This window comes from Macaca thibetana, chromosome X (genome assembly GCF_024542745.1).
Source record: "Macaca thibetana thibetana isolate TM-01 chromosome X, ASM2454274v1, whole genome shotgun sequence".
NCBI lineage: Eukaryota > Metazoa > Chordata > Mammalia > Primates > Cercopithecidae > Macaca > Macaca thibetana.
In genome coordinates, this window is record NC_065598.1 from 130,892,693 (window position 1) to 130,919,787 (window position 27,095).

A 27,095-nucleotide genomic window follows, 5' to 3' on the forward strand; every position below is an offset into this window, starting at 1 on the left:
CCAATATGCCTGGCTAATTTTTGTATTTTTAGTAGAGATGGGGTTTCACCATGTTGGCCAGGCTGGTCACGAACTCCTGACCTCAAGTAATCCACCCACCTTGGCCTTTCAAAGTGCTAGGATTATAGGCATGAGCCACCGTGCCTGACCTATAATACTCCTTTAAACATTGAAGTTGCATCCTTGAATAGAAAATATATATATGTATATATTTTATATATATGTATATACATATATTTTATGGGACAATATAATATGTATATACATACACACACACACACACACACACACACACACACACACACATACATATATATATATATATTTTTTTTTTTTGGTCCCATTCCCTTCTGTGGGAATTTTTCATATTCTGGTTCCAAATCCTTGGTTTAGAATTATGTCATAGAAAGTGAGAAAGATAAAGATGAAGTCATTTTCAAACAAAAACCTGGAGGTGAATGTTTATAGCAGTTCTTTTCATAATTGCCAAAACCTGGAAACAACCCACTTGTCTGTCTCTCAATGCGCAAATAGCTAATCAAACTGTGATACATCCATGCTATGGAATACTACTGTGCACTAAAAAGAACAAACAATTTACCCATACAGCATGGATGAATCTCAGAGGCATTATGCTAAGTGCAAGAAGCCAGTCTTGAAAGGTTACCTGCTGTGTGATTCCCTTTACATGACATTCGCAAAAAGACAAAGTCATAGCGATGGGGAATGCATCAGTGGTTGCCAGGGGTTTGATGGAGTGACAAGAGGTTAGACTAAAAAAGGGTAACACAAAGAAATTTCACTGGGGGAGGGATGTTTAAACCATTCTGTGTCTTGATTATAGTAGTAGTCACACACACCTCTATTAATTTGCCAAAACTCATGTGGCTATGGACCAAAAAGAGTGAATTTTACTGTTTGTAAATAAAAAATGAATTTTAAAAAATTATTAAAACATCAGTACATGTCAGTAACATATACAAGTTCTATTTCTATTTGTACTTTTTTTTTTTTTTTTTTTTTTTTCGAGATAGAGTCTTGCTCTGTCACCCAGGTGGAGTGCAGTGGTACGATCTTGGCTCACCGTAACTTCTGCCTCCCTGGTTCAAGCAATTCTGCCTCGGCCTCCCGAGTAGCTGGGATTACAGGCGTGTGCCACCATGCCCGGCTGATTTTTGTATTTTTGGTAGAGATGGGGTTTCAGCATGTTGACCAGGCTGGTCTCGAACTCCTGACCTCAGGTGATCTGCCCACCTCGGCCTCCCAAAGTGCTGATTACAGGTGTGAGCCACCTTGCACAGCGTATACATATTTAAGTATGTTAACATTTACTGCATATTTGTTCACATGCTTCTAAGTTTTTAGAATGCACTTTATTGCTCTGAATTTATGAAGCTTGCATTGGTAATGAGTTATTGAAGAAATACCTTTTCTGTTCCCCTGTAGGCCTTCGTGGTGCAATGGCATTTGCCTTGGCCATTCGAGATACTGCCACTTACGCACGGCAAATGATGTTCAGCACCACGCTTCTGATTGTGTTTTTTACTGTGTGGGTATTTGGAGGTGGCACCACTGCAATGCTGTCATGCTTGCATATCAGGTAAGTACTAACTGGAGACCTCATTTTAAGATTAAATTTTAATTTGGTTTATTTTTCTGCCCATTTTCAATTTTTAAGCTTTGGTGAATCTGTAATGTTTAATTTTTTCCTTTTAAAAAATATGTAGTATGTAGTACAGAAAAAGGAAAATATATACGCAAAAGAAAAATTCATTGTTAACACTTTGAGGGATATCTTTCCAGACCTTTTGCTATATATGATATGTATTTTTGACAAAAAGGGGCAATACTAAAGGTACTCTTGTAGCCTCATTTTTAAATGTAAAATAGCATGGACATTTACATTGTAAATATGTTTACATCATTGTTTTAATGGCTGCATATATCCTGATTTATTTACTCAAATCCCTGTTGTTGGGCTTTTGTATTGTTTCTAGGATTTTGCTATTACCATTACAATTTGAGGATTTTGCTATTACTATTACCATTAACAGTGTGAACATTCTTAAATGTATACACCACTGTGTACTTGTCTGATTATTTCTTTGAATGCATGTCTAGAAATGAAATTGCTTGCTCAAAAGGATATGTATATATTTAAGGCTTTTGATCAGTATCACCAGGTCAGATAAAAAATTTGCCTTCTACCTGCAATGTATGAGACAGTGCAGTTTACCCCAACCCTAATCACTACTAGATATTATCATTTTTCTCATCAGCACTGTTTTTAACCTAACAATCCAAAGCCAAGATCATGAGGTCTTAGTCTTGAATGTGTACCAGTTAATGTATTCAATTTGAAAGCTCCCTTGTATCTCAAGAGTTCTGCATTTGTTTCCATGGATACAGCAGCCTATGCTGCTAAAGCCTTTGTAGATTTTAGTTCTGTGTTTGGCTGAAACTTCATAGACATTAAGAGCGACCAAGCTTCCAGAATACATAGGGCTCATTAGAGAAAACAGTATTTCACACTTTATAGATCCTGTCCTCCATTTTTAAAATTCTATTATGCCTTTTTAAAAACATTCTAAAAACCAGCCAGCCCTAAATCACACTTTGAATGTTGTTGTTATTGTCTTAATTTCTCTTTACTATTCAAATCCCTTATAATTTCTGTGCTTTTATTGTGCATAGTACAAAATACACAATATTCTTATAACCTTAATTACTACTTTAGGGAGGACCTGGCATTTATTGAACACTTACTATGTGCTGGGCATTGTGTTAAGTACATTTTACATATTTATCCAAACGTGATAACTCCATTTCACAAGTGATGAAATAGAGGCTTAGAAAGGTTCTGAGTTGTTCAGGGTCATCTGGATAATTAAATGGCAGGCAGAGGAGCCTCCAGTCTTTCTTAATTTCTTTTAGAAATTAATTTCATCAAACAATGGGCATGGTACATTTTGAAAGGACACAGTTCCTTTCTTTTCTCAAGAGCTTGTAGATGAAGACTTTCCCTCATTTTCCTAAGGATAACAAAATTAAATGTAAGAACAAACCAAACAAAATATCTATGCTTACCATCTTCCCAAAAAGAAAAGACAAAAAAAAAAAAAAAAAAATACCTACTCACACAAAATTTAATCTACATCACTAGCTGTCAAAGCTCTTTGGCAGCATAGTGCCTGTCCTGTAACAGTTTGTCACTTAATTATAATACTGTCTTATAGTCTTAGGTTACTTCTTATTGTTTTCTTGTTTTATTGGTATTATTCTTGGCCTGTTCGTGAACAGGGGCTGTATTTTAAGCTTCTCTTTCCTCCCCCCAAATTTGTCTAGTACAGTTTTAAGGGCACTGCTAAGTCCTGAAAGTTTAAGATTCATGCAGACTTAGACTTGGCTTTGACTTCTTGCCCCTTCATTGACGAATTCTGTGATCTTAGGCAAGTTCTTTAACCTTTTAAAGCCTCAGTTTCCTCATCTGTAACATGTATGTTATAGTACCTACCTCCTTGGGTTGTTGTAAGGATTCAGTGAGCTAGTATCTGTAAAGTTCTTAGCACAGCATTTCAAATATACCTTTTATTCATTCATTTGATAAACATTTACAGAACACCAGCCATGTGCCAGGCACTGTAGGTTACAACTCAGTGGTTCTTTTTTTTTTTTTTTTTTTTTTTTTTTTTGGAGACAGAGTCTTGCTCTGTTGCTCAGGCTGGAGTGCAGTGGTGCAATCTTGGCTCATTGCAACCTCCACTTCCCAGGTTCAAGCAGTTCTCCTCCCTCAGTCTCCTAAGTAGCTGGGACTACATGCATGCACCACCACGCCTGGTTAATTTTTGTATTTTTAGTAGAGATGGGATTTCACCATGTTGGCCAGGCTGGTCTCAAACTCCTGACCTCAAGTGATTTGCCTGCCTCAGTGTCGGGATTACAGGTATGAGCCACCTCGCCCAGCCTCAGTGCTTCTTAAGGATACTTTTGCCCCCCTCCCCGCAAGGGACATTTGGCACTTTATGGAGACATTTTTGGTTGTCACAACTGGAAGAGGGAGCTGCTGCTGGCATCTAGTGAGTAGAGGCCAAGGATGCTGCTTAACATGCTACAATGCATAGGACAGGCTCCTCACCAACCCTCACCACCTGCCAACAGAGAATTATCTAGGCCAGAATATCAGTAATGCTAGGGTTAAGAAATCCTGCTCTAGAGAAGCACAGTGATCATAATAAGATAGAGAAGGTTCCTAGACTCATAACATCTAAACTTTAGTGAGAGAAGACAGACAATAAACTAGTAACACATAAATGAACCTGACAACTGTAGATGATATTAAATGCTATGTTGGGAATCGGGCAAGGTACTGTGATAGTGACTGGGGATGGGTATGTATTTTATACAGGGAGGCCAGGGATGGTTTCTCTAAGAGGTTACGTTTGAGTTCAGTCTTACCTGCGTGACTAGATGTTGCCAGTTAAACAGTTATCAGGAAGAAGAGCAGTCTAGGCAGAGGGAAGAGCAAGTTACAGAAGTCGTGAGGCAGGGGCAAACTTGGCCTGTTGAATGAACAGGAAAAAAGCTCTCATGGCTGGAGTATAGTGACTGAAGGGTAGGTAGGAAGTGAGGTTGGCAAGATCCTATGGAAGCAGAGGTCTGCCAACTTTTACTGTCAAGGGCCAGAGAGTAAATATGTCAGGCTTTAGAGGCCATACAGTCTGTCTCGGCTACTCAACTCTAGTGTAAAAGCAGCCCTAGACAATACGTAAATCAATTGGCATGGTTGTATCCCAGTAAAACTTTATTATTTACAAAACAGAAGAGGTACTGATGTGGCCCGTAGGCTGTAGTTTGTGGACCCCTAATACAAAGTTTTGTGGTAAGGGATTTGGATTTTAAAATACAATAGGAAATCCTGGAGGATTTTAAAGCAAGGGAGTGACATGAAGTCATTTACAGTGTAAAAGGTTCACTTTAGCTGTCATGTGGACAGTGGATCCTCAGTAAATTTGAAACAGCCAGCTATTCCCATGTCCTTTCGCATAGTTTGTGACAGTCACATTTGGCTCTCTATCATTTACTACACATCCTTTGCACTTCTGTGTCTCTGAGCCTTTGCTCATACTGTTCCCTCTGCCTGGAATGCTCTTTCGCTGTTAGTAAATGACACAGCTTAAGTGCCACCTCCTTTTCCCCCTGTTCTTTTCCCTCAGAACCACTCTTCTGTTGGTGCAACATTGGGCCTCTCCAATTGTAGAACTTATTTTATTCAGTCTTGTAATAATATTGTTATAAGAGCTACCACTTAGTGTTAATGTTTCAGATACTCTTTTAAAACCTTTTCATACATTTTTTCATTAAATCCTTGCAGCAACTCTGTGTGGTGGATATTAGCCTCATTTTCCAGGTGATAAAGTGATGATTTATAGGACTGTATCACTTGACTGAGTTCACACAGCTAGAAAGCAGCCAAGTCCAGATTTGAAGCCAGAGCTCCCTGATAGAAGCCCTTAGGGATTATGCCCTAGTTGTGTCGGTTTCCCCCACTAGTCTGTGAGTTCCTTGATGGCAGGGGCCATGTTTAATTCATTTCTATGCCCTGTGCCTAGTACAGTGCCTGGCAAATAATAAGTGCTCTATAAATGTTTATTACATTGACTTAGCTTCTGATAATGTACCCTCTGAGTATTGCAAGTGTGCTATCTTCAAGACCACTAGATGTCACTCGAGATGCATAAATGTGGTTAGAGTCTAATGTGACTGAGAAGATGTTAAACAGCTCCTGGCCATTTTAACAAAGGAAAAATGAGCCATTCTTTGAATTATGAATCTGGTCATAGCGATCTGTTTTCAAGTCCTTGACCATGATTCCCTTGCTTTCCAGATGCAGCCTTGCATCATTTTCTCCCTTCAGTGTTATTTGTGTTCTGGGATGCTACTGCTACAGCTTCTAGTACTGCTTTTTTTTTCTGTGTTGTCTGTAGTAGTTAATTTAATCAATAAACATTTGAGCACCTATTGTGTGTCAGGTACTGTGCTAGACTCTGGGCATACAGAGATGAATTGAGACATGGCCTTTACCCTCAAGGAGCTCACAGTCTTTTTGGGGAGACTGACAGGTAAATAACTATACTCTACTGTGCTAAGTATCATAACAAAGGACTGTAGAAAGTGCTGCAGATGCACAGAGGAAAAAATGATTCTGCTTGAAGGGGTCATAGAAAGGTTACTTTGGAACTTGAAAAACACGTTAAAAATGAGGGAAAGCACATTGCAGCTGGAGAGAACAGCATGAGCAATGGCATGGGAGGCTCAGGAGAGGATGGATTTGGGGAGAGGAGCAGGCAGGTATGGCTAGAATGGGGCATGTAGAAGAGAATGATGGAAAATGAGGATGGAAAAGTAGATTGGAGTGGGGTGAGGATGCTAGTTTGTAGAGCGTCTTGAATGCCCCACAAAGGACTTCAGACTTGACCCTCTGGGTTGTAAGCCACTCTCAGAGTCCTTTGTCAAGGGAGTAACACAGCAAGCTCTATGCTGGCGACAGCTGACTCTCAGGGAGAGCCTGGCAGCTGAAAAAGCTTCCATGACAGAGCCCATGAGCCTCAGGATGAGGGCTGCCCTTGAGCAGTTGGGATGGACAGGAGAGAAGACTTGAGAGAGCATTTAGAGGAGGAGTGAACAGAGTTGGTGAGTGCCCGTGTTTAGGGAATAGAGAGAAGCCAGAGAACTTTGTAATGAAGCTTTTCCCTGGGATACAGAAAGCAGGAATTTTAACCAGATAAAAAAAGAATTGTGAAGAAGCAAGGCTAATGTCTATCCATTAGCCTATGAAAAACCTGTAATTGGACCCTCTCTTCAGTCATCAAAACAGAATGTTGCCATGAGAGCTGCGAGGTGAATTGCACTGTGCCAGCCTTGTTTTTGGAGCTACCCAGTAATTCTTATTTAGCAACTGGGGCAGTGCTGCTCTCTCTGATTCTGCTTCGAATGGACCTATATTCAGAGAAGAAAATGCTATTTTTTTTCTGAAACTGGTAAGTAAGATTGCAGGAAGAGAATCATGGGTACACCCTGCTTGCCTTAGAATCCAAGCTGTTGCTAAGGAAAGTGGCAGGAGCCAAAAATCTGCATCAACAGCCATAGAGAAGCAAGAAAACATTAACCATTCCATAGCTTCTGTGTTGAGAAAAGTGGTTGCCTGACAATGTACATGTGTGAGTAGACCATTTTTTGGCTTCCAAATCTCATTTGCTCTTTGTGTTTCTTCTTTAGGGTTGGTGTTGATTCAGACCAAGAACACTTGGTAAATATGCGTTTTTGTTGTTCCTGGCATTTCTATCAAATGTGCAGTCATTTGGAAAGAAAACAACCAACTGTAAACTTCATCCTTCTATTTAGATCCTGTCCTCTTTGCCTCAGCTTTTAACTGACATCATTCCTGGCTTTTCTCACTGCTCCATAGAGACAAAACCAAGTTTGCCACAGTGCCATAGTGTGTGGTTATCAAGGGCGACAGCTTTCATGTCTCTGGGCCATCCTGCCTGGGCTTTTGCCCCAGAGGAGAGCAGTCTCTTAAGGACTTCTGGGTTTTCGAGTGACTCCTCTGGCACGGGGAGGCTTTTTCCACTTTTGTTTGCGCATGAAGCCTTGTCTCTGATGTAAGCCCCACTCCAGCTGCTCTTCCTGTGTAACTTTCAAATTGGATGACCAGCAGCTGCCCTAGAGAACTGCCTAGAAGCTTTTGAGTCTTCAACCAGTCTTCCCTGCCTGCTCAGGGGAACGCACTTTCTTACCTTGCCCCTCAGCCTTGGCCACGTTTCCTTGCTTCCTTCCTTCTGTTGTGTCAGTTTCTCAGTTGTTGCTATGAACTTGAGCCCGTTGGACTGAATGCATTGTAACTCGCTGCCCTCTCTAGACTGACCACCCTTGTCTGGTATTTTCCATCTGTTTTTCAATCGCTTCTGAGCACCATTGAATATATGCCTCCATATAGACATTAGATGAGAAATCACAGAAATTAGATTTTTGAACATGGAAAGCATCTCTTTCAAAACACAGTTTTTTTCTTGTCTGAAACAAACCCCAGTCAGTATATTTGTCTTCAGGGTGAGGTTAAAAAAAACATTTGTCAGATTCATTTCCTAAATGCTAATTTTGTTAGCTGTTGAGTGATGAGTGTGAATGTATGTATGAGATATAGTAAGTACTTGCCTCTTGTGATCAGATCCTTAAAGTAGAATTCCATGGGCTTGACATACTTGTAAAAACCAAGCTGGATAAATTCCCATGATGCCAGGCTCCTGGGGTAATGTCCAAGGAGTAATAACTCCTCAGTGCCTTCTCCCTGTGTCAAAACAAGAATAAAGTTAATCATGCCGTTCAAAAGACAAATGCTCGATCGCTCTCTGTACAAGTCTCCACCAGCTGTGTCACCTCTGTAACCACAGAGGAGAAATGGAAAAGGAGTAACAGGGAGAGAGCCAGGTAGGTGAGTGCCAGTCATGACATACAGAACAAAGAACTGTTTTTTTTCCCCTTACCTTCAAAACTCTACGGCTGGGCCTGGCATGGTGGCTCATGCCTGTAATCCCAGCACATTGGGAGGCCAAGGTGGGTGAATCACCTGAGGTCAGGAGTTTGAGACCAGCAGGGCCAACATGGCGAGTCAGGAGTTCGAGACCAGCCTGGCCAACATGGCGAAACCCTGTCTCTGCTAAAAATACAGAAATTAGCTGGGCGTGGTGGTGGGTGCTACTCAGGAAACTGAGGCAGGAGAATCACTTCAACCCGGGAGGTGGAGGTTACAGTGAGCTGAGATCGTGCCACTGTACTCCAACCTGGGCAACAGTGCGAGAGACTGTCTCGAAAAACAAAAACAAAATTAAAAGAAAACAAAAACCCTGTGGCTGTCTTGGTTATATTGTTTCTTTAATATTTTGAATGTCCACCAGAAAGCGCAGAGGAACATTATACTAAGTGTGGAGTGTGTGGGGGTGGGATGTACAGGTGTTCATGTGGTGAGGGATGGTGAAATGTTGCTTTTCAAGAGGTGGAGGCACACAAAGATACTTCTAATGATGTGAAAGGAATTGCAGGTGTTCTTCAGCTTTTGTAAGCCCATACAGTGTTTCCAAACATTTTTGTGTTGTGTATAAGTTGATATATGACACATGACACGTTGAGGGAGAGAGAAATTTATTTTGAGCATTAGGAAGGACAGGAAGAAACCAAAACCCAGAATCTAAACTCTATGCTTGCTTGCTTGCTTGCTTATTTGTTTATTTACTTACTGAGATGAAGTTTCACTCTGTCGGCCATGCTAGAGTGCAGTGGCACGATCTCAGCTTACTGCAACCTCCACCTCCCGGATTCAGGCAATTCTCTTGCCTCACCCTTCCAGGTAGCTGAGACTATAGGTGCCTGCCACCATGCCTGGCTCATTTTTTTGGTGTGTTTTTCGTAGAGATGGGGTTTTGCCATGTTGGTCAGGCTGGACTCGAACTCCTGACCTCAAGCGATACACCCGCCTCGGCTTCGCAAAGTGTTGGGATTACAGGCATGAGCCACTGTGTCTGGCCTAAATTATGTGCTTTTAGAAAAGAAGATTATGGAACCATAGAACATGAGCACTGGAAAGGACCTTCAGGATTCTCTAAACCTCATCATGTTTTTATACATAAAGAAATTCGAGCCCAGAGAGAGAAAGGGACTTCCTTAAACTACTTAATGTCAATAAGCTGGGACTGGAAGCAGATTGCCTAACTGCCCAACTGCTGACTGCACCACATTACAAATAAAGACACAGTTTATATTTTTGGAAACTTTTAGGAGACGCCTACTTGCTGTGTTAGTTTCTCCTCCTGGCTGGTCAGGCTTACCATGGAATTTCAGTACTTGTTTTATTTTGCTAATGTTTCAAGAACATAGTAGCAACTTTGAAGTTGCTAGTTACTTTCGAGATCCATGACAACTCCCAAATATAGGGATGTTGATGTGATGTTTTCTAAGGTGCTATTACTTTGAGAGTTAAATCTTTCAGGTTCAGTACATGAATTATTCCACATTGATTTTTTTTTTCTTTTTTTCTTTTGTTTTGAGATGGAGTCTCGCTCTGTCACCCAGACTGGAGTGCGGTGGCACGATCTCAGCTCACTGCAACCTCCACCTCCTGGGTTCAAGTGAACCTCCTGCCTCAGCCTCCTGAGTAGCTGGGATTACAGGTGCACCCCACCACCCCCAGCTAGTTTTTGTATTTTTAGTAGAGACGGGGTTTCACCATATTGGTCAGGCTGGTCTCGAACTTCTGATCTCATGATCTGCCCGCCTCGACCTCCCAAAGTGCTGGGATTACAGGCGTACCCCACCACACCCGGCTAATTTTTGTATTTTTAGTAGAGACGGGGTTTCACCATATTGGTCAGGCTGGTCTCAAACTCCTGATCTCGTGATCTGCCCCCCTCAGCCTCCCAAAGTGCTGGGATTATAGGCATGAGCCACCGCGCCCGGCCCCCACATGGATTTTTTTAAGTGAGAGTAGATTTGTAAATTAGCAAGCAGCCTGAGTAATGGAGGTGTTCAGAAAAACATTTCAATTTTTTATTCCAAAGCTTCAATATTCAAGCTATTACATTTCTAATATTACCCTTGTTGCAGAGTGTCTTATAGCATAGTAGGCTCTATTTCTGATTCTCCAAAGGAATGGCTCTAAATAAATGTTCATATGTTTGTATAGATATTGATTTATGTATTATCTATCTGCAGGGTATTCCTGAAAATGAAAGGAGAACTACCAAAGCAGAGAGTGCTTGGCTTTTCCGGATGTGGTACAACTTTGATCATAAGTATCCTTAATTGAGAGAAAAAAAAAAAAAGGATAGTGTGGACATAGATAATTACAGTTTAATGGAACAAGTGTTTTGACTGTTCTCTTCCTGGAGCAGAATATAAAACCTACCTTTCATCTTTCCTTTCCCCATCAGTGCTGTGGAAAAGGAAACCCACACAGATAGATTCCTCTGCAAACCCATGAAACCATACGGACTGGTTATTTCAGAAGCTGGCTGTGTAAAGGGAACCAAAGCCCAAATGACATACTTTCTTTGATATATAGGTTTATTTATTGAGCAAACTTTAATATTTATTGTCCTTTAGCTAATTTAGCGGAAGGTATTTCTTGGTTCTTGTCAGCGTACTTGGCAGGGTAAGAGAGGAAAGGCTTAGGGAAAAGCATGAGAATGAAATCAAAATGCGATAATGTTCGATACTGCGCTGTTCAGCAATACACTTTTTTTCCCCTGACCTTTCCAAAGACTAGGAGATTATCTCTATTCAGCATGCCATAGATAGCTAATGTTTTTGTTTGCCACATTTCCTTCTTGCCCTGTTGTAAGTCTGTTTCATAGCTGGTAGTGTTGATATTCTATAACCTCTTTAAATCAGGGGTCCCCAACTCCCAGGCCACGGAGCAGTACTGATCCACACAGCAGGAGGTGAGCAAGGGGCCAGTGAACATTACCGCCTGAGCTCCGCCTCCTGTCAGATTGGCAGCATTAGATTCTCACAGGAGCCCAAACCCTATTGTGAACTGCACATGCAAGGGATCTGGGTTACATACTCCTTATGAGAATCTAATGTCTGATGATGTGAGGTGGAACAGTTTTATCCCAAAACTGTTTGGTCCCCAGCCCCATCCATGGAAAAATTGTCTTCCACAAAACCGGTCCCTGGTGCCAAAAGGATTGGGGACCACTGCTTTAAATCATGCTTTTTAAACATTTTATCATTATTAAAATTAATTTCTTATTTGAAAATTCACCTAGCAAAAAGAGCCATGGAGTTCTTTCAGGCTCTGATTTATCTGATTCAAAACTTGGTTTATGTTCTACTGGAGCAAATTGGAGGCAACCGTGTAAGAAATATGTCCTTGCTTTCAACTTTCTGATGAAAGCCTTGTATATTTAAGAAAAATCACTTGACGCTTAATGATTAGAAGCTACTACTTACCATGTTCTTTTTGGTAATTTTTGCATTCACTGTTTGCAAGTACTTCAAAATTAAATTACTGTATGGAAACAAGAATGCAAGCTTATCTGGGGTATTAAGACTCCCATTAGAGAAAGAGAGCCTGGCTCTTAAAATTTTTTAAAGATTATGTCATTACTTTTGGCTCCATTGTCAGGGTTTTGGATATAAGCCACTCCCATATCTCTTGGGACTTTTTCATCCCTCTAATTTAGCAGTAATTTTTTAGTGAGTTTTCTGCATAAAATGTTTTGTACATTTTCTGCATAATATATAAAACAATTCAATGATCCTAATGTTGAGAAAGAGTAGAATAATAGCTTATTCTTCTGTATATTTTATAGAAGTAAACACCAAGGCTTGTTTGACTCAGTACTGCCCTATTAAATCCTACTCAATGAAGACTTGATCATTTTAATACCTAGCACCCTGATATAATTAAATATTCATTATTTTAGATTTCAGTTCATTTGTGTAGGCAAATGATTTGTTATAATTGAGATATAACTTGAATACAAGAAAGTACATGAATCTTAAGTGTACAGCTTAATGAATTTCAACCTGTGTCAACAACTGTGTGCCTTCATCCATATAAAGATATAAATGAACATTCTCTATCCTCCTCCACAAAGGGGTGACCATGATTCTGACTTTCATCAACACAGGTTAGTTTTACCTGATTTTGATCTTTATATATACGGATTCGTATATTAGGTATTCGTTTCTGTCTTGCTGCTTTCACTCGACATCTGTATAATTTATCCATATTGTTTCATGTAACAGCAATTCATTCTTTTTTTATTGCTGTAGTAGGGTAGAGCTCTAATAGGAATATACTACAGGATTTTTGTTTTTAACCAGTCTACTGTTAATAAATATTTGAGTTGTTTCTAGCTTTTGGCTATTATGAAAACCTGCATGAATATATATCTTTTGGTGGACATAAGCACTCATTTCTCTTGAGTATATACCAAGGAGTGCAAGGAGTGGAATTCAGGACAAGTATATGTTTAAAGTTTTGTTTGTTTGTTTTGCTTTGTTTTGTTTTGTTTTGGAAGTAGTGTCTGGCTCTGTCACCCAGGCTGGAATGCAGTGGCACAATCTTGGCTCACTGCAACCTCTGCCTCCCAGGCTCAAGTGATCCTCTAAACTCAGCCTCCTGGGTAGCTGGGACTCCTGGTGCATGTCATCACGCCCAGCTATTTTTTTTTTTTTTTTAAATGTAGAGACAGGATTTCACCATGTTGCCCAGCCTGGCCTTGAACTCCGGGACTCAAGCGATCCACCCACCTTGGCCTCCCAAAGTGCTGGAATTATGGGAGTGAGCCACTTGCCCGGCCTGTTTAGCTTTAAAACAGACATTGCCAACCAGTTTTCCAGAGTGATTACAACCAGTTTAATTGGTTTTAACCAACTTGGTGACTTTATGGTTATTTCCATCAGCAAAGTAAGGGAGTTTTATTTTTCAGTCTTTTAAATTTTAGCCATTTTGATGAGTGTGTAGTGATACCTCATATGGTTTAATTTGCATTTCTCTGATGACCAGTGAGGCTGAGCTCCTTTTCTTGTGTTTTGACCATTTAGATATCCTCTTTCGTGAAGTCCATTGTTTAACTGAGTTGTTTTTTTCTCTCACTGATTTATAGTTTCTCTATATTCCTGAATTGGGATTTTTTGTTGTTGTTGTTGATTATTGTATTTTCTCTTGGTAGCTTGCCTTTTCATTTTCTTAATCCTGCATTTAAGGAGAAGTTCTTCAATTTAATGAAGTCTATTATATTTTGTTTATTTTTAGGATCAGTTCCCACTCTCACCCAGGCTGGAGTGGAGTGGTGCAATCATAGTTCACTGTAGCCCCAACCTCCTGGGCTCAGGTGATCCTCTTGCCTCAGCCTCCTGAGTAGCTAGGACTACAGGTGCGTGCTACCACACCCAGCTAGTTTGAAAAATTTTTTTATAGAGACAGGGTCTCACTTTGTTGCCCAGGCTAGAAGTCCATTTTATTCACCTTTTATGGTTAGAGTTTTCTGTGTCTTAAGAAATCTTCCATATCCCAAGGTCATGAAGATATTTTCCTGTTTTCTTCTAGAAGTATGATTGCTTTAACTATCACATGTAAGTCTTTGATCCATCACAAATTCATTTTTGTGCATGATGAGAGATAGTGGGTCAAGATCTACTTTTTTCCATATGCATATCCAGTCGATGCAGCACCGTTTATTGAAAAATACCATCCTTACCCCACTGAATTGCAATACAACAAAGATTTGTTGAATAAGTGGGGATAAGTTTCTGGACTCTCTTTTTTATCCTGTTTCTCTATTTTTATATCAATACCACATCCTTTTAATTACTGTACTTTATAATAAGTCTTACTATCCAGTAGAGTAATTAAAATCTGGCTTTTTTCTTCTCCAGTATTGCCTTGGCTATTTTGGGTGCTTTGTGTTTTCCTTTAAATTTTAGAAACAGCTTGTCAAGTTACACACGTGCACACACGTACACACACACACACACACAAAACTGCTGGCAAGTATATTGGGTTTGTATTGAATCCATAAATGAATTTGTAGAGAAATGATATCATAACAATATTCAGACTCCATATCATAAACAGCATATTGCTCCATTCATTTAGGTCTTTTAAAATTTCTCTCATTAATGATTTGTACTTTTCAGTGCACAGCTTTTGTACATCTTTCATTAGATTTGTCCCTAAGTATTTGAAGTATTTGATCCTATTGCAAATGGTATTTATTCTATTTTATACTTGTTTGATGTAAATATATAGATTTAAATATATATATATATATATTTTGTTTGTTTGTTTGTTTGTTTGTTTTGTTTTGAGACGGAGTCTCGCTCTGTCACCCAGATTGGAGTGCAGTGGCGCGATCTCGGCTCACTGCAACCTCTGCCTCCCAGGTTCATGCGATTCTCCTGCCTCAGCCTCCCAAGTAGCTGGGACTACAGGCGCCTACCACCACGCCCAGCTAGGTTTTTGTATTTTTAATAGAGGCGGGGTTTCACCATGTTAGCCAGGATGGTCTCAATCTCCTGACCTCGTGATCTGCCCGCCTTGGCCTCCCAAAGTGCTGGGATTACAGGCGTGAGCCACCACGCCCGGCCTAAAATTTGATTTTATATATGGACCTTGAGTCCAGCAGTCTTGCTAAGTTCACTTATGATTTCTGATAGATTCTTTTTGGTCTTCTATATTCATAATTAAATGATCTATGAGTAATGATGTTTTTTTTTTTTTTCTTTTCCAATCCCTGTATTTCTTTTTTGTGTCTTTTTACATTGGCTTTTGTAGGGGACTTCTCCAGTGCAATGCTGAATATAAGTGATGATACTGGACGTTCTTATCTTATTCCTGACCTCAGAGGGAAATTTTTCAATATTTCACCATTAAGTACGATGTTAGCTGTACGTTTTTGGATATATCCTTTAGCAGATTAAGAGCATTCTCTTTTATTTCTAGTCTGCTGAGAGTTTTTATCATGAGTTTTTGTCTGCTGAAAATTTTTAGTATCAGATGCTTTTTCTGCATTGAGATGATGATGTATTTATATTTTTCTTCTTTAATCTGTTATTTTGATTTCCATTGATTGGTTGTTTTAATGCTAAACCAGCCTTGCATTGCTGGAACAAATTCCACTTGGTCATGATGTGTTATCCTTTGTGTATATCACTGGATTTAATTTGCTAATATTTTGCATCTGGTTTCTGTATCTATTTTTATGAACAATAATGGCTTGTGATTTTTTCTTATAGTGTCCTTGTTAGGTTTCTATAACAAGATTAAGCTGGCCTCATAAAATGAATTGGGAAGTATTCCTTCATTTTCTGTTCTCTGAAGGAGTGTTAAGATTAGTGTTTTTTGTTTGTTTGTTTTTTGGTTTTTTTTTAATGTTAGGAAAGTTTTACCAGTGAAGCCATTTGAGCCTGGAGCTTTTTGTAGGAAAAAGTTTTTAATTTCATTAATAAATACAGGACTATGTAGGTTTTCTTTCTTCTTCTTCTTCTTCTTCTTCTTCTTCTTCTTCTTCTTCTTCTTCCTCTTCCTCTTCCTCTTCCTCTTCCTCTTCCTCTTCCTCTTCCTCCTCTTCTTCTTCTTCTTCTTCTTCTTCTTCTTCTTCTTCTTCTTCTTCTTCTTCTTCTTCTTCTTCTTCTTCTTCTTCTTTTTTAAACCATTTGTCAACATCTGGCAAGTTTTGTTTTCTAAGGAATTTTTTCTCGTAGAGACAAACATCAAGACCTGTTAGCCTCAATACTACCCATTCAGTACCAGAAGATGAAGACCTGGTCATTTCTTTACCCAAAACACTAGTGGAATTCATCATTCCAGTTTTTTAGTGGCTTTGTGTTTGGCCAGATGTTTTATAAAGCATGTTTATATAGAGTGCTTTAATCTTTACTTATAATTTATTAATATGAGGATTCATGAAATTTTCTCTGACTTTCTCATTTTTAATTGAGAACCACCTTAGGTTCTCATTTTAGAAAATGAGGAGGGAGGGCATGGAGGCTCACGCCTGTAAACTCAACATTTTGGGAGGCTGAGGTGGGAGGATTGCTTGAGGCAGGCTCAGTTCAAGACCAGGCCTAGCAACATAGTGAGACCCTGTCTTTGCAAAAATTAAATTAAAAAAAAATAGTTGGGCATTGTGGCATGTACCTGCTATTATCACCCACTGCACTCTAGCCTGGGTGACAGAGTGACAGTCTGTCTCAAAAAAAAAAAAAAAATAAGCAAATGAATAAATAAATAAAGTAAGGAATTTATGTGTCTGTATCATTTTCTCCTTTTTCTTGTGATTCCCTCTTTTTCCTTCTGTCATGTTTCTCATGTCTGTTTTTATTTTTTGGCAAATAAATGAATACTGAAATGAGGGCCTATGATAAAGGGCCTCATGATACATAGTTTTTAAAAATGTCTTGAGATTTGACTTGCCTTTCCTTCTTATAGCTTCCTAAGGAAGTCAGTCTGATACTGAAGTTTCAACTTATAGCATGCAGGAGGCCAGCTGAATTCACAATAAATGATGAAAAACATTTTATTACTATGTTCTGCTGGAACATTTAATTTCCTCTCTGGCCATTAACATTGTTTACTTTCTCCCTTATCTCCTTTAGTGCTCAATTTACAGTGATGTTCCTTTTGGTTTCAGTAAAATCAGAAAAGCAATGTGATGTGGTGGTAAGGGCACAAGATTTGAAATTCAGACCAATTTGGGCTAGCAGATTGGTCCCCGTTTACCTCATTGTGTGGCTTTAGGTAGGTCATTGACCTCTCTGAGCCTCAGTTTCCATATCTGTGAAGTGGAGATGATAAAATACCCCTTTGCTGTTTCACTGCCATAATGTGAGGAGGAAATGAGACCATAGACGTGAAAGCCCTTTGCTGTCCTCCGAAGTGGTTGCTACACCGTGATGGTGATTATTATCAAACGGATTGCTCTTTTAAATTTGTAAAGAAAGGACCACAGCTCTTCCTTAACCACCGCAGCTATCTGAAGCCTCTGCTGACTCACAGCGGGCCTCCGCTGACAACAACACTCCCTGCCTGCTGTGGACCCATCGCCAGGTGCCTCACCAGCCCCCAGGCTTACGAAGTAAGTCGGTTTTATCCAAAACTAAATTCTTCAGTAAGTTAAATTTATCTGCTCTGTGGATGAGTCACTGGTTTTATTTTATTTTGGTTTGGTTTTCTGCCTTTGAGGTATAAATTCCATGAGGGAATTTAAGCATATTTTGCTCAACCAGAAAATACACTGAAACCTATAAATATAATTCACAGCCTTTGAAAGAGCATTTGAAAACAGATATAGAATCGTGCCTCATCTTACTGTGGGTGATTTTAGTAAATAGTTCTATTTCCATGCTGGCTTTCATTTCTTTGCAGTATGTGTCCTGAGCTCAGTACTAAATGTGTATGCTTTCATCCACAAATGAGGGTTGTCTCAGTTACATTGAGAGGATTTTAAAACAATTTTGACATCCCTAAAGTGCAACAGATGGTCTATTATTTCACACCTCTCAACCTTTGGATGTTTGGGAAAGCTTATCTGCCTCTGTTCCACCTTGTTGGGACGCATGAACATATCTAGATAGAATCTAGATTCCATATTTTTTTTCCTTAGCTACCAAAATGTGATTGGTAATTTGATAAATATTGCTACTAAGAAAAAAAATAACAGAAATGCTAGCCAGCCTTTGTTTTTAAATGTGAGCATTTTTATTTTCCAATTTCTTTTTTAAAAACCTTCCATTCTGGCCAGGCGTGGTGACTCATGCCTGTAATCCCAGCACTTTGGGAGGCCGAGGTGGCGGATCACCTGAGGTCAGGAGTTCAAGACCAGATTAGTCAACGTGGCGAAACCCCATCTCTACCAAAATTACAAAAATTAGCTGGGCACAGTGGCGCGCGCCTGTAATCCCACCTACTCGGGAGGCTGAGGCAGGACAATTGCTTGAATTGGAGAGGTGGAGGTTGTGGTGAGCAGAGATCATGCCACTGCACTCCAGCCTAGGCGACAGAGTGAGACTCTATCCAAAAAAAAAGAAGAAGAAGAAGAAGAAAAAGCCTTCCATTCTAAACCAACCTTTCAGAAATAATCTATGACATCATATAGGCTCCCTTGTTAACAAAGCCCACCAGTTTTGACTACTCAGATGCAACACGCAGAACCTTGAGAGGGGAGGCTGTATAAGAAATGGACAGGAAAGAGTAGGCAGAGTAGGGGTGGCATCTGGGCCAGGGAGGAGCATCCTACGGCTTTGTGTTATGTCGAGTCAATGCATGTTTCTGACAGACTGTGCCCGTGAGATGGGGAGCACACCCCATGTTGCCCCTCCTCTCCCTTCCACATTGCCCAGGCTCCCCTCTCAAACATTGTCTGCATTTCCGCTATGCCCTGTTAACCCACATGACTGTGCAGAGAAGTCAGCCAGCTCTGTTGGTTCAGGCAGTGAAGCTTGGCTCTTGGATTCCAGAGACCCACTCGCCGTCACCAAAAGCCAGAAGAGGTCCACAACAACCCTGTGTCCTTGGAATGTAGCAAAACACAACAGGCTCCCTAGAGCAGCTGTAACAAAGTACCACAAACCGAATGGCTTAAACAATAGAAACTTATCATCTCTTAGTTCTGGAGGCTGAAATCCAAGGTCAAGTTGTTGGCAGGGTCAATTCCTTCTAGGCTGTGAGGGAGAATCTGCTCCAGGCCTCTCTTCCAACTCCTGGTGGCTTCCTGGCGATCTTTGACCTTCCTTGACTTATAGATGCATCACTGTGTATCTCTACTTTCATCTTCACATGGGATTCTACCTGTGTGCGTACCTACCTCTGTGTCCAAATTCCTCCTATTCATAAGGACAGCAGTCATACTGAATCAGGGCCTATCTTATTTTAAACAAGACCCTATTTCCAAACAAGGTCACATTCACAGGTGCTGGGGGTTAGGACTTCAACATCTTTTGGTGGGGAGGGCGGGGGAGGATACGGTTTAACCCATAACAACCATCACACTTAATTTTTTTTTAGACAGAGTCTTGCTCTGTCACCCAGGCTGGAGTGCAGTAGCGCGATCTTGGCTCACTGCAACCTCCACCTCTTGGGTTCAATGATTCTTATGCCTTAGCCTCCTAAGTAGCTGGGATTACAGGTGTGCACCACCACACCCAGCTCATTTTTCTGTATTTTTTAGTAGAGATGGTATCGCCATGTCAGCCAGGCTGGTCTTGAACTCCTGGCCTCAAGTGATCCACTCACCTTGACCTCCCAAAGTGCTAGGATTACAGTCATGAGCCACTGCACCTGGCCCAGACGTAATTTACATTATTTTTGTTAACTGCTTTTTTTAGTTATAAAACTAGCAAGCTCATGACCAAATATCCATGGAGTATGGAATGTACAAAGTGAAAAATCAAAGTTGCCTTCCTCCTACCTGCAGTCCCCGAGGCAGTCTTTATTATAGGCTCACTGTGGATACTTCCTGATATATTTTCTTGCAAATGAATATGTGTATATATGGCTTTGTTATTATTTTACACAAATGGGATTATAATAGGCATATTGTCCCATTACTTGCTTTTTTTTCAATTACTGATACATCATGGATACCTTTACATGTGAGTACAGTAAATGTCTTACCTTCTCTTTTCATGGCTACAAATTTCCATTTCATAGCTATAGCAAAATTCATATATTCAGTCTCTTATGGATAGACATTTCAGTCATTTCCTTTTTTGCTATTATAAACAATACTTATAGTGAATATCCTTTTACATATAAACTTACCCAACTATGTAAAAGTATATAGAATAGATTTTAAAGGTAAAATCACTGGGTCAAAAGGCATGTGCATTTTACAATTTGATAGATATTGCCCCAAACCTCAAACTTAATAAAGATATTAGAAGGTGCTGAAGAGCCCCTGAGGACCTGGGAAGGAGCCACAGAGCTAGTGAGTATTGCTGAATTAAGTGATAGATACCGGTTAGATAGACTTACTGTCCTAACTAGATTAGATAGGAAGGGATTTAGGCTGGTTGGTGGCTATGAGTTTGTTTGTTTGTTTTTGAGATGGGTTCTGGCTGTGTTGCCCAGGTTAGCCTCAAACTTCTGGGCTCAAGCAGTCCTCCCGCCTTAGCCTCCCCAGTAGCTAGGACAATAGGCATGTGCCACCCGTACCCAGCCGTTTGTTTTTCAGTTCACACTTGTTTTGGCCTTTGAGTATTTGGGGAAATTTCTAGCAACAGCAGATTAAATTCCTTTTTAGATTTTGTCTAATAGTCTTCTCAGTCTATTTGACGGTCTTAGACAAATTCAAAATTTTCAAACAGACATGGGATTTAGGAATCTGGAGAATATACTTCCCTCAAGGAGCATTAATGACAGACTGTTTCATGCTAGATCAATGTGCATATTTAGAATGATCCTTTCTCTTTAAAGTCATTTAGAAAAAATGACTTCTTCTGTTTTTTAAAAGTAATATGTACTCATTATAATAAAATTTCAGATAATACAGAAACATAAAGAAGAAAAGACTTCTCTATGCACTCTTACTTACATTTTTTATTTGCCAAAATAGGACTATGTATTCCTGATACTTTTCCCTTTCGTAGAACCTTATTTAAGTATACTATTTTGGCTGTAATATTTCCATGAGAACCCAAGCTGCTGTGGAGCTGCAGTGAGGGCTTGATAAGTTTCTCTGTGCCCCAAACTGTATTAGGTGGTTGGACCATGTAGCATTTACCCTGTGTCTTCACCACATGTGTATCGGTCTGCTCCCCTCACACACTAGACTGTAATCCTCTTGAGGGCTCGATACACACACAGTTACAGCTCAAGGGTAAGTGCCACTACAGGGAGAGGGCCAAGTACAGGATGCCATGAAAGCACACAGGAAGGACACCTAACCTAGTCCTAGAAGCTCAAGGAAGACTTCAGAGCTAAAGTGATAAAAGGGTGTTAGTCATGTGAAAGGAAAGAGGGGTCATGTAGAAGGACCTGGAGGTAAGAGAAACCACGAGGAGTCTGGGCAGCTGTCAGCACTTCAGTCTGGCTGGCAGACAATGGGGCTGTTGGTGTGGGAGGGGCAGATTGTGGCAGGAGAGGAACTAAAGAGGCCAAGTCACGCTGTATTTTAAGCCAAGGTGTGGACTTTATACTTTATCCTGAGGGCAGTGGGCTACCACTTAAGGTTTTAAATAGGGAATCCTCTAAAATACTCCTGTTGGAAATGTCTCTTGAACTCAACAATTCTTAAATCTTACTTTGTTTGCATTTAGAACCAGGAACAGTTGAAAGATGATGATTCTGATCTTATTCTCAATGATGGTGATATCAGTTTGACATATGGAGATTCTACTGTGAACACTGAATCGGCCACATCCAGCGCTCCAAGGAGATTTATGGGAAACAGTTCTGAAGATGCCTTGGATCGGGAGCTTGCATTTGGGGACCATGAACTGGTCATTCGAGGAACACGCCTGGTTCTTCCAATGGATGATTCTGAACCCCCGCTAAATTTGTTAGATAATACGAGACACGGTCCAGCCTAAGCTTACTAATACTCACTTAGTGATTTGTAAAATTTGCACATGTGATTGTGAAGAAATTTGTACTACCTAAAAGTCCCAGTGCATGTCTCTGAATGTGTAAGCTATATAAATGCTATTTATATGGCATAGAAAGAATATAAATATCCTGTACACGGCAGATTGTGAACAAACTATATTCCTTTAAGTTTTCCTGGTTGCACTCTGTAGACTGGATCTGTTTTAGAAAGTTACTTTCACAGTGATGTTATGTGTTCTGTTAGTTTTATGTCTCAGTTAAAGTACAAAAAGTGACGGATTTTCTCTTTCTTAAACTTACCTGACACTTAACCAGAGTACCAAGTTCTCGTGATGTGAATTAATTTTTTTGTGTGCTAGGGGAGGGAGAGTGAGGAGGGCATGTTAGTTCCCTGGGAACCCAGGGAGGAGAGGTTCCTTTATTGGGAAACTTGTTGATAGCTGCTGCCTTTGTCCTGACCGTTTTCTTTCCCTTTTCTCTGGTGGCCTGTTGTGGTGCAAGGAGCTGATGGCATTTGATCTTGCCCCATTCAGGTTGGGGAGTGAAGTGTGGGGACCCTTTTCCCCCGCTTGCTGTGAAAGCACAGATTCATTGACTAGAGTACACTGTTGTTCAGAAAAGAAGGCTGCAAATGACTTCTGAGACCTTATGTCTTTTCTTCCAGACCAAGACCATAGAAGGAGTAGCATCTAGCCGGCTTAGCCAAAGTACAGGTGTATATAGTTCAGGGCACTTGATTTAGATTTGGAGGGGCTGGGGTGGGCAGAGAGCAAGAGGCAAGTAAAGAGAATGATGGTTTCAGAGATCTCTCTTCCCAAATGTGTAAATATTCTATACCAGATAAGTTTAAATAAGAAATTTAATTGCTGCTTAATTTTTGATTATGTACTTATCTGTATAGCAAGCTTTGTCGTCAGAAGTTTTTATATCAATTTAAATTGCTGCTCTTTAGCAGCCAAACAGGAGCAAAATGTAAAATTTTTGAACTTACTGTGTCTAATCATCATTTGTTAGTCTGTAGTTAATGTCAACAGTTAATTTATGAACCCACGATCGTTCCACACTACACCAAAGTCAGTCATAAGAGAAATCGAATATTCTGGGCATTGATTGCAGCAAGTTGGCTGCTTTGTGTGCAGGAGGTGTAGTAGTCTTCATTTTCACGGTACTTTTTAACATTAATTATCTAAGCTGCCATGCATTTTTTTTACAGTTTTCAAGGAAGAGCACAGAACAATTTCTCATTTCATATTTGGAGTATGAAAGTAGATTCTATTTTGTAATGCCGATAATACCTAAAGGTGCATGGAATGCTTGGAAGAATACTTTTTGATGTTGATTTTGACCTGTTCATGATTCAGAAGAAAAACAAACTGTTTTGGATTTTTTTCCCTCAGGTCTGAGTAGCATTGCCTTAAATCTTACCCAGTTAGAACATTGGTTTATTTACATGATGTTCAGATTTTCCAGTGAAAAATACCCTTCCGAAAAAAACATGTACTTACTCTCCAAAAGGTATCTGTGCTATTACAAACACTCCTTGAGATTTTAAGGGAATTCTAATGTTGTACCCTTTCGTGGCAGCTTTGACTGTTGGCATAGCCATTTGTTATGTAGTGGTAGCGACTTTCCTGCTATGCAGGAATCCCTCCCATGAAGTGTATGTTTTACATGATGTGTGCCTCTTCACACAGTAAATAGTTTCTTGTTAATGTATGTTTGAGGGGTTTGAACGTCAGTGTCATTTACCCATAAAGTTATTCAAGTTGTAAAAGGTTATACAATAATTTAACAACTACCTTTTTTTATTCTGTCGGGTTACTGACCTCACTTTATGTAAATACTTCGCATGACAAATTCAGTAACTCGTCTATTTCAGCATGCATAAGACTTTTCACTAGGGAAACTGATAAAGCTTGAGTCAAATAAATCTGCCTTCATACTTTATCAAGGGGAACCAAGCCTGCTGTGTTTAACATCAGCATCTGGAAGATTTTCCTCTCCTCTAATCTGTGTACACATCTCCAAGAAAGGAAGAAAAAACAAACTCTGCTCAGACGCCTATGAAACACCTGAATGAACTTTGATGAAGTCCAGTCTGAGTTACCATCATGCACAAGTAGAACTGCTCTTGGACTTGTTTTCCTGTTGTTTGTGGAACCTACACGTTTGAATGACTTGAACGTTGCATCTTTTAAAGTTATTTTTTAAGATTTCTTGGCATTTATCCTAGTTGTCCGTGTTTGGCAATGTGCTGTTAAAGTAATAGACTTTTAATCTTTATGTATTTTTTGTTTTCTCTGGAGTACTTGGACAGATGTTACAGTGGTTTCTTTTAGGAAAATCTGTCATTAAAAAAGTTATAGCCTTGCAAATAACCACTCACAGTATTTGAGTCACAGTTTATTCTAGTGAGACGTAAAGAGTGCTGACTTCATTTATTTTTCTACCTATATACCTACTGGAAAAGGGGAAGACTAATGTTTTCAAATAAACAAACAGAAACCTAACAGAACTTAACTTATGGGGTGGCAGATTTTTGGTGCTTACGTGTAAGGGTGGATTTATTTGCTTATGGTCACAATTGGACTCTTTAGGAAATGTGACTCAAAGCAGTCAAATTCCATTACATGGATTTGTAGCCTGTTAGCTTAGTAATGGATAATGTTATGAAAATGCTGGGATGAGGAGAGAGAATTCTATATCCAGTTAGGTAGGAAGGCAATTCCAAGTATATCCAGTTAGGTAGGAAGGCAGTTCCAAGTTTGGCTGAAAGCATGATCACACAAATACAAATAGTCCTCCTTCCAAGTTAAAGACATGTCTCTCTGTGCATGAGAAGTTTTATAGTCTAGAGTGTGCTGACTGCAAGTTTGTCTAGTCCAGCAATGGCACCACCACGCTATCTGTTGTGTTTTGTTGTCATCCACTCCAGCTTCCTTGTTTATGGCCCAGTGAGAGACATTGGTGGGGGATGATCCACACACAACAGGCTCTTTTCTTGAAGGAACCCATGTTTTCTAATTCACCACACAAAACCCTACATTAGATCTGAGCAGGTACAGTTGTTAACCTGACCCAATCCAGGAGTATAATGAGATGAGAGTCCCTGACAGGACGTATGCCACACAGATGATGTAGTGTGAGGCTTGAAAGTAAATTGGAAATGATAATAGTTCTCATTTTTGAGCCCTTCTTAGGTACTGGTCATGTGTATACAAGGCATTTTAAAATCTATAATTCAATCATGCGTTGAGGGCACATTCTATCATCCTCAGTATACAGATGAGACTGAGGTGCAGAGAAGTCACACAGCAAGTTAAGTGGCAGAGCCAGGACTCAAGTCTGGCTCCAAAGCCCAGATGCTTACTACTCTGCTGGCCCCAAAGGCAGGCTCTGCTGATTCATCCTGAGTGTAACCAGAAGGATGAAGGGAATTGCAGAATTGCTTTCTAGCCTGCTGCCCCCAACCTGCTTGTCATCAGGCCAGGCTAGAGCATGAAGTCTCAGCTCTGTCCCTCCACTTGCTGCTGTGCTCTTGGCTGTCAGGCATGCGTTACCTGGTTGGGAGGGTCCTCGCATTCATAGCAAAGGGCCCTCCAGTGTCTTGTTGGGCCTATGGGCAAGCAGCCTGCCTAGCAGCATTTCTTCATGCTCTAACTGCCAACATTATCACCAAGGGGCCCGGATTTTATAGCGGAGTTTGCAGTCCTGAACAATGGCTTTGCATCCCCACAGTTAAGCATAGTAGAAAAAGCCCAGGCTCTGGAGTGACACAGACCTGGGTTCAAACCCAGGCTCTGCTGCTTGCTTATTGTATAATGTTGACCACTTACTTCACTGAGCCTTTTAGTTTTCTCAGCTGTAAAGTTAATTCATCCAAGAAATATCTGAGTGCTTACTTTGTGCCACACACAGTGGAGATAGCAGCAAATAACTAAACAATCCCAGTTCTCATGGAGAGTATTCTACGGGAGATGTAACAATCTCATGGAGTTCTTAGGAATCATTCATGCAGCAGGAAAGACTGATTGCCTTCTTGCCTTCTAGTGGGGGCGGGTTATCTTGTTTTGTTTTGTTTTGTTTTTGAGACAGAGTTTCACTCATTTCGCTCTTGTTGCCCAGGCTGGAGTGCAATGGTATGTTCTCGGGTCACTGCAACCTCTGCCTCTCGGGTTCAAGCGATTCTCCTGCTTCAGCCTCCCGAGTAGCTAGGATTACAGGCACCCACCACCATGCCGGGCTAATTTTTGTATTTTTAGTAGAGACGGGGTTTCACTACGCTGGCCAGACTGGTCTCGAACTCCTGACCTCAGGCGATCCACCCGCCTCGGCCTCCCAAAGGGCTGGGATTACAGGCATGAGCCACCACACCCAGGCAATATCTTTCTTAAGTAATCAACAAATAAAAGAATCATGGCTGGGCGCGGTGGCTCAGGCCTGTAATTCCAGCATTTTGGGAGGCCAAGGCAGGTGGATCATGAGGTCAAGAGATCGAGACCATCCTGGACAACATGGTGAAACCCAGCCTCTACTAAAAATACAAAAATTAGCTGGGCATGGTGGTGTGCGCCTGTAGTCCCAGCTACTCGGGAGGCAGAGGTTGCACTGAGCTGAGATTGCACCACTGCACTCCAAACTGGTGACAGAGCAAGACTCCGTCAAAAAAAAAAAAACAAAAAAAAAATGTAAGTGCTAGCTGGATGTGATGTTGTGCACCTACCTATAGTCCCAGACACTCAACCCAGGAGGTTGAGGAAAGAGGATTGCTTGAGCCCAGGAGGTCAAAGCCCCAGTGAGCGGTGATCACACCACTGCATTCCAGGCTGAGCAACAGAGCAAGAACCTGTCTCAAAAAAAATTTTTTTTAAATGCAGGACACTATGAGAGGGTACTGTAATCTGGTGGTAAGGGGACTGGGGAAGATTGTCCTGATAAAGTGACATTTAGATCTCGAGCAAGTCAAGGGTCAGCCATGTGAAGC

The 27,095-nt window shown here is 40.5% G+C and overlaps 1 protein-coding gene across 4 annotated transcripts in view; it reads left to right on the top strand.

Annotated features, from left to right (window-relative positions):
* SLC9A6 (solute carrier family 9 member A6) overlaps nt 1-24,492 on the top strand; it is a 62,297-nt gene extending 37,805 nt beyond the window's left edge. For 3 of the 4 annotated variants that reach the window (XM_050776703.1, XM_050776702.1, XM_050776704.1), the window contains 5 exons: nt 1,447-1,600; nt 7,276-7,306; nt 10,765-10,844; nt 17,537-17,642; nt 21,823-24,492. In XM_050776703.1, coding sequence (XP_050632660.1) covers nt 1,447-1,600; nt 7,276-7,306; nt 10,765-10,844; nt 17,537-17,642; nt 21,823-22,095 — 644 coding nt within the window. In that variant the 3' untranslated portion in view covers nt 22,096-24,492. Of the gene's footprint in view, nt 1-1,446; nt 1,601-6,029; nt 6,120-7,275; nt 7,307-10,764; nt 10,845-17,536; nt 17,643-21,822 lie in introns of all 4 variants that reach the window. The other variant, XM_050776705.1, reaches the window with a different exon arrangement.
* Nucleotides 24,493-27,095: the final 2,603 nt, after the last annotated feature.